This window comes from Littorina saxatilis, unplaced genomic scaffold (assembly GCF_037325665.1).
Source record: "Littorina saxatilis isolate snail1 unplaced genomic scaffold, US_GU_Lsax_2.0 scaffold_2020, whole genome shotgun sequence".
NCBI lineage: Eukaryota > Metazoa > Mollusca > Gastropoda > Littorinimorpha > Littorinidae > Littorina > Littorina saxatilis.
Genome location: NW_027126317.1, coordinates 10,001 through 18,322, shown reverse-complemented (window position 1 = coordinate 18,322; position 8,322 = coordinate 10,001). Strand labels below are relative to the sequence as shown.

The 8,322-nt window shown below is 42.0% G+C and overlaps 1 protein-coding gene across 1 annotated transcript in view; it reads left to right on the top strand.

Annotated features, from left to right (window-relative positions):
- Positions 1-1,864: 1,864 nt before the first annotated feature.
- Positions 1,865-8,322, top strand: part of LOC138954770 (arylsulfatase I-like) — a 6,718-nt gene continuing 260 nt past the window's right edge. The window contains exons 1-8 of the mRNA XM_070326542.1: positions 1,865-1,931; positions 2,327-2,428; positions 3,225-3,288; positions 4,005-4,640; positions 5,104-5,165; positions 5,466-5,589; positions 6,439-6,644; positions 7,491-8,322. The exon at positions 7,491-8,322 is cut by the window's right edge and continues 260 nt beyond it. Of these exons, the coding sequence (XP_070182643.1) occupies positions 4,480-4,640; positions 5,104-5,165; positions 5,466-5,589; positions 6,439-6,644; positions 7,491-7,663 (726 nt within the window). The 5' untranslated portion in view covers positions 1,865-1,931; positions 2,327-2,428; positions 3,225-3,288; positions 4,005-4,479 and the 3' untranslated portion in view covers positions 7,664-8,322. The remainder of the gene's footprint in view (positions 1,932-2,326; positions 2,429-3,224; positions 3,289-4,004; positions 4,641-5,103; positions 5,166-5,465; positions 5,590-6,438; positions 6,645-7,490) is intronic.

Below are 8,322 nucleotides of genomic sequence, written 5' to 3'. Positions count from 1 at the left end.
TTATGGGGGCGAGGACGCCCCCATTCTATACGGATAGTTTCGAGGTTGACCATGGGCAGCGCCATTTTGTTGTGAAATACGTCATCAGTTTGTGTACACAGGAAGTTGTGACATCCGTCACCCTATGGGAGGGGTGACGTCAAAATTGTTCATCTGTAGAAAGTTGTGAAATCCGTCACCCTATGGGAGGGGTGACGTCAAAATTGGTCATCACAGAGTTTGTGTAACACAGGAAGTTGTGAAATACGTCACCCTATGGGAGGGGTGACGTCAAAATTGTTCAACAAAAACATGATATGTCGCATTGTGCAGGGTCAACTGCAACAAACTCAAACCGAGCCATTCATACCTAGCTGTATTTGAGTGACTTATATACCCGACATTTTTATTTCTTATTTTTAGCACAGGTGTAGGAAAAATCATGAACCAAAATGTTATTTATTTTCTAATTTAACATTTTTTTTACAAATATGACCATGGTCTTTTAAACATACAGTGACATTAAACATTGTTATGTTAAAAAAAAGAAAAAAGAAAAAAAGCTTTTGTGCACAAATCAGAAAATACATTGTACATTTTACCTACAGGCCAAACCGTGAGTGTCTGTGGCAAAGCCCGACCCAGGAAATTGCACTGATTTTATATTTAGATCAGAGAGAAATTGTCAAGAACAGGCGCTTGCATTTGGATGTGTCCAATGATAGTAGGTTTGGTTGTGATCAATCAGAATAATGTAGGAATAAAAATGTATGACAGTTTAGTATGATGACATGTAATTCACATATGCTGAAATATGATATTATACATCATGTAATATTATTATGGCTGTTGCCATGACCATGAAACCCAACAAAGGTTTAATGTAATGTAATTCAAAATACCAAAACCGAGCACCTATTAATCTCGTCTTTGCGCGTGAAGATTGAGGCCGTCTGCCAGTAGCGGTTAGGTCATACAGTGGAACCCCTCTCTAGCGACCTTTAAAATGTTGACAAAAATCGGTCCTTGTGGAGGAGGGTCCTTACAGAGGGAGGGGGCGGAGTCAGGGGGCCACACAGAAAGTCAGATTTAAAAAAAAAAAGAAAACAGAGAAGTTTGAGTTGCTGACGACCGTTCTCTCTGAAAGCAAACTGCTTCGATTTCATGTTTGTCCTTGGTGTCCACCAGTTCTGGTGCATGTACTACCCTGGCCAAGTTTCCTCTCAAGACATCAAAGAGACCGCCCCAGTATACTCTACAGCCTCTGGGCGAACCACCTCTCATAGCTAAAACTGGGTCAATGACCCCTGGGAAGAAGGTCAGTGTCTATAAAAATTTTACTCCTAGGCCTGCGGCCAGGGGGGGGGGGGGGGAGTATACCGGTACCATTTGAGAATCAGACCAAATGAGAATTGAACCATTTGAGAACATCCTTTTTTTTTCAATCACTACATCGAAGGCCTGCGGCCCGGGGTTCACATGGGTTGGTTTGTTTGTTTGTTTCAAACCCACACCCATATACACACATTTCCCATTTAAACCATTTGTCGGCCCCCTGTCGATATTTATCGACTAAGTTCCTTGTTCTATACTCACATTGCTTACGTTCGACGCAAAAGGCGGGCGAGATGTGATTAATCAGTACTTGCGCTCTACAACAAATAATTATTGAGTCAAGCAATGCCTCAGCGCTTTAACATAAGTGTTGCCAGGCGTTAGGTAACACTACCTGTGCGGATATTTTGCGAAGTAAAAGTTATTTCACTGTAAGCGAAATGTATCTGTAACCGAATTCGCAGACCGTGAATACTACAACTGGCTTCTTCCTCTTGACTGTGAATATGTACTTTCAATCTGCTTTAATTTCTGTTCTTATTTTTATTTCAGAGTATTACTACGACTTTCGGGATAACCAGACGCTGAGCGTGAAACAGAATGGAACTTACTCAACAGTACGTTGACTCAACAGTTCATAGTTCAGTCTGTGCATACACTAATCAATACTTTTTACTCATTCATTCGAGGGCGCGTGAATCTGGCACTCAGATGTAACTTTGTTCGTTCTTTTGTTTGTTTGTTTAATTATGTATGGTTCTCTCATTCATTCATTCATTCATTCATTTAAATGGTCATGTGATCGATTTATTCAAAATATTTTAAGTCGTTTATATACAGAGCAATGATGACTAATATAATGTTGTCTATTGGAAAAGGACACAAACTATATTTATCAAGTTTGTCCAACTTTATTTTGTTTCCTACTTCTAGACGGTATTAAGAATCTATAATGAATCGTTGATTGTCCGCGGACTTTACGAATCAAACAATGTTTCCTCTTCCATTGCAGTATGTTTTCCAAGAGCGCGTGCGTAACATCATCAATGCGCATGACACAAGCAAACCCCTCTTCCTGTATTTGCCTCTTCAGTCAGTCCACGAGCCGTTAGAGGTAAGTGAAGTGGGTTATTCTCCAGAGCTGTGTACCAGTCAAATCCATGTTACGAAGGAGATACGTTATTTGTATTTTTGACCAAAACTTATGATATTTGTGACCCTCCACCACGGAATGAGTCGCATGTCACCTTTGCATGATTTTCATATGTTTACATTTTCCTACAGATGTTTTTATGCTCTATCCAGTGGTGAACACCGTTTTAGAAAAGAGCGAAAACGGTTTGAGTTATAAGCCTGTGAATAAGGTGACCCTCACACTGTTACCAGACACTCCCCGGACTTATATTAAGCCTAGCGCAGAACCGCGCGAGGTGACATGCGACTCATTTCGTGGTGGAGGGTCACATTTTACAAAGTCGAGAAAGTCAGTGTTTTTCCGAGACCGCGCCAGCTGTTGAAGTGAGCAATGACTGTCGAGATTTGTGTAAAATAACAAATAATATTTATGTATCGATCGATTTTGGTTAGAATTCCTTTTATTTGTTACGTTTGAACGCACACGGACATGTACTCTTTTGTCGTCTCGTCCAGCAGCCTAAATATGAGTTGTCGAACTTTGACGTCACATGTGTCATAGAAGGGAAAGCCGATGCTCAATCGATACATATTTCTTTATCTAATTGATAACATTTTAAACATACAAATTGATTTAATCAATAAATACTTGCTCCGTATAACCCCCTGGCTTGCAGAGCAAGAATTATAAATGCGTACACATTTTGTTTGTCAACGTTGTTGAATGTTTGTGTCATTACTGTCACATTAATTATGAAGATCAATTCTGTCGACAGGTACCTAAACACTACTACAACATGTATCCCAACATCCAGAATGAAGACAGGAGAATATTTTCAGGTATTGGTCTCACATGGGGAAGGGCAACATTATAGTATTTTGTAGATTAACGATTAACGAGTTTAATGCATTTAGGCAACATGCCCCTTGCAATTGGGGGAAAAAACGTGGCAAAAACAACATCAAGGACAAACATAAATATAATACTGGTGGACTATCTAGTCCATCAGAAAAAGTAATTGTGATATTATATAATATGTACATTACAATGACGGCCATAGCCGGTTAAATAGTGTAGTTAAGTTGTCGCCTTTTCTGCTATTGTTCAGGATTTGCAATCAGCTCTTGTCTAAGTTTTAAACAATCAAAAATAAATAGTATTTTGTAGAGAGAAAGAGAGAGGGGGGGAGAGAGAGAGAGTGAGAGAGAAAGAGAGAGGGACAGAGGGGGGGGGGGGAGAGAGAGAGCGATAGGGAGAAAGAGAGAGGGAGAGAGAGAGAGAGAGAGAGAGAGAGAGAGAGAGAGAGAGAGAGAGAGATGGATGGATGTTTTATTGTTCTAATCAAGAGAGAGAGAGTGAGAGAGAGAGAGAGCGAGAGAGAGAGCGAGGGAGAGAGAAAGAGAGAGAGAGAGCGGCGTGTGCCCATTTGCTTGTGTGTGTGTGTGTGTCTGTGTGTGTGTCTGTGTGTGTGTGTGTGTGTGTGTAATGTTATTTAATGCAATTTAGATTCTGATTTTAGAATCAACTTTAATCATTATTGATCCTACTTTCTTAGGGATGGTAACGGCCATGGATGACGTCATAGGAAATCTGACGTCATTTCTTACCCAACGTGACATGTACAACGACACACTATTTGTCTTCACTGCCGACGTAAGATCGTTCCTGTTAACACGCTTTTGTTCACCATTTTGTTTACCGTGTTTCTGTCAATACCAGAAATGTCAGCTGGGTAGGATAAAATGTGCCCATTATTTTGTTTTTTACATAAAAAAAGACACACGCAAAGATATTTCATTTTAGACAAAACAAATCAAACATTGCATGGTCAGTTTGTATAGTAAATTCATATGTCATGCAATTCAAGAGCAAAAGAGCAAGTCAAAGTATACATACATACATACGCTTTCCGATTTGTGAGTGTCGCATGTACCAGTCGTTGGCATCATCATTGTTTACACATCCAATAGAAATTGTAAAAGCCCAGAGCGAAAATTTAGCACAGAAAACATGTGCCTGCCAATGTGTTCATGAGTCTTAATTTTGATCCACAGAACGGTGGGTGGATTCAGTTCGGGGGGAACAACTACCCGCTACGGGGAGGAAAGTTCACCATCTGGGAGGGGGGTACCCGTGCCGTGTCCTTCGTCACGGGGCCAGGGTTGAAGGTCACAGGGACAAGATTTGAAGGGTCAGTTACTCTCCACCCACTCCCATTCCCTTTCCCCCTGTGCAATTGTACTCCATAGGAAGGACGGTTCTAATATGAACCTGAATTGCTTTAGCTATGATATATTTTATTGTGTTTGTTTGTTGGCTGTTTTTGTTTGTTTACTTATTTAACCCCAGTATTTTAGTGCAGGTATACTAAATCAGAATGAATCTATATAATTAATATATATAATTGAACTAAACTCCCGCCCTGGAGGGGGAATCAGAGGGGGCGGGTGGGGAGAGAGAGAGAGAGAGAGAGAATCAAACACGAAAAACACGAATTAAATACGAGGTAGCAAAAACAGAAATGAACAAATATAGATAGATTTGCTTTGTTCCAGTTATTTTAACGTTCATGTAATAGCAAATCTAACGTTAACAAGATTCCTGTGGTTGATGAAGAAATACACTAATTAGAACAACTGTGTGTGCACGTGCAGACTCATGCATGCTGTGGACTGGATGCCAACCATCGTCGCGGCCGCTGGCGGTGAAATTAAAGGTACATGTAATTATGACAGTCTGACCTAGTGAACTGCATATTTCATCTGGCGGGGTATTTCCATCCTAATCTTCTGAAGTTTGACTGACTGACTGACTGACTGACTGGAGTACTAACTCGAACTTTACTGATCTGGCTAATGACACAAAAATGAATGTTGTTTTTAAAATCTTAAACCAATGAGGCAGAACGTTGTTTCAAAATCTGATAAACTAAGGGAAGTAAGCGTGCATTACTCTATTGCACATGTCGTAAGCATGCAGAGCGCTTACTTCCCGTTCTTGTGGTTGCTGTTTTCAGACAAGGATATTGACGGCATCAACATGTGGGACGCCATCAGTACCGGAAGTGCGTCACCGAGGTCAGAGTTCATCTATAACCTGGATGACATGTTCCTCCCCGGTGAAGGTCACGCGGGAATCAGGTGAGTGAGTTAAGATAGAAGAGCTGTGTGTTATTATTCGTTTTTTTGGGACCAAAATATGGCATTTTACACAGTTCAAGACAGTCAGTGTTCCTCCGAGACCGCGCCAGACGTCGAGGTGAACAGTAACTGTCGAGAGTTGTGTAAAATGTAATCTTTTGACTAAACATACAAATTACAATAGACGAATTTCGGTAATAACTCCATCGGGTTTGTATAAGTTGTGGAAGATGTGATATTTTCCTGCAAAACCTCGTACAAACATTGGAGGGGCCATTCACAAGCGACAATTTTGTCGGAAACACATGCAACAACAATAACACCAATCCACCCATCACCATCATCAACAACAACTAAACCTAAAACAGCACCACCACCACCACCACCAATTACAACTACAACTGCATACCACAGCTGTATCAAACATTTTATTTACTACAGTCTTAACTTCACGTTTTTAAAATCAGTTAATTAATGGCTTCTATGACGTCATATCTGCCCTTTAATAAAAGCTGAGGCCGCACTGTGATGACTGCACTTTACAATCAAATTACTTGAATATTTTGTCAATCGTTGACTGGTCCAGATGCATTTTTCTGGTTTCGGCGGGCCAGAACTTACTTGTCTCGGGTTTTAGCGTCTTTTTTCGGGACGACAGATTGACTTAATGAATGATTGTAGTACAAGCTGATCGTAGGCTTCCGAGGCCTGTTCAGCGGCTGGTATCGTCTAACAATATGTCACTCCTTGTACATCACAGACAAGGCGACTACAAGCTGATCGTAGGCTTCCGAGGCCTGTTCAGCGGCTGGTATTGTCTAACAATATGTCACTCCTTGTACATCACAGACAAGGCGACTACAAGCTGATCGTAGGCTTCCCAGGCCTGTACAGCGGCTGGTACCTCCCCAACCAGACGCAGGACCGCGTGGCCGGTCAGAAGGTTCTGGACGCTATCAACGCTTCGTACCAGCCTGGAGGTCGTCCTGTCCAGCCCTTCACCTTGGAGAACCCGCAGGGCTGGGACGATGAGCCTCACCTGTACAACCTGAAAGGTGGGTTTGGGTATGAGGCAGCTGACACAATGCGATAATTAAGTGCGATTATATCCCTTTGCGCGTTGCTGTCACATACCCGCTAGAACACTTCTTCTGAAGACTCCAGGGCCGAGGTGCACGAAGCAAAAATAGGTGCCACCCAAATGGGAGAGGATAAACCGCGGAGTCTGATTCGTTTAGATCACAACAAATCTCAATTTGAACCAATACAACACCGCGGCTGGCTCCCACCCGGTAGGTATCTTTCTCGTGCACCTCAGCCTTGGTCGCATTGTAAGCTAGAACATGACCAAGATCGATCATAAGTAAACGGAGAGCGAAGGCTTTTTCGAATGATTTTCAGAACTTGAATAAAGTGCAATGTCCCACTGTTAAAGGCACACCAAGGCATGGCAATAACAGATTATGTAAGCGCTCTTTTTTGTTTAGTAACAAATAACAACAGTAATGTGATACGATGATGCTCTCCATGACAAACATGCACTGGCTCCAATGTGGGATAAGACCATTCCTCCACATTGACAAACACGAAAAATCACCTCGACCGTTAGCGCAGCAACTGTCTCAATCTAACTAACATCGATCGATACATAACTGTTATTTGTATTGTTGACGAACACATGACATTTGACACATATCTCGACAGACATATTGTACACCCCGACCGCTAGCTTGGTCTCGTAGAACAACGACAGTCTCAGTCTTTGTAAAATGCCATATTTGGGCCGAAAATACCATTAACTGTGTGTGTGTGTGTGTGTGTGTGTGTGTGTGTGTGTGTGTGTGTGTGTGTGTGTGTGTGTGTGTGTGTGTGTGTGTGTGTGTGCTATTTTCCGTCTGCAGACGACCCCACAGAGCACAACAACCTTGCTGACCAGATGCCGGACTTGGTGGTCAAGCTAAAACAACGAATGGCAGAGTACAAACTGAAATACGTCCCTCCAAACTACCCCAAACACGATCCCAACTCCAACCCCACCAAATATGGCGGAGCCTGGACGCCCGGATGGTGCTGAGCTGATGACGTCATGCAAATGTGTCGTATATTTATTACGTCATTTTGCCTTTTGATGCTTGTTGTCTGATTCAGTGCACAAAACGTGGTAGGAATTTAATTGGGCACATTTTCGACATATAGCGTTTATTTAATGACCATTTTCTGTTACCATTAACAATTTTTTGTTTGTTTGTTTGCTTAACGCCCAGCCGACCACGAAGGGCCATATCAGGGCGGACCATTAACAATAACTGGGATTGTCAGGATAGAATATTGTTACTAGCCTATTAGATAATCACGGAGCAAATTATGCAATTATGGGGGTTGCGCACCCCCCCCCCCCCCCCCTATCCTAAACATGTACCTAACTTATTTAAAACATTTTTTATTATTGTTTATTTTATGCCGTTTCATGCAAGGAGCGACCATTTTCCTATATCAGAATATGACCTACCCATCAGCTTCAGGGGGCGAAGCCCCCTGACCCTCACTGGCAACCCCCCCCCCCCCCCCCTCCTCCTCTTAGCCTAGTCCGGCCCCGAGGTGTTTCCTTGTTTATTTGTGCTTGAGTTCCTTATTATCATTCTATATGTTTGTAGTAAATACACGACGAAAATAAAAAACGCACGCCTCCATAAAACAGTATCAGTATCTGATAGGTTTTAACAATCTGCATAG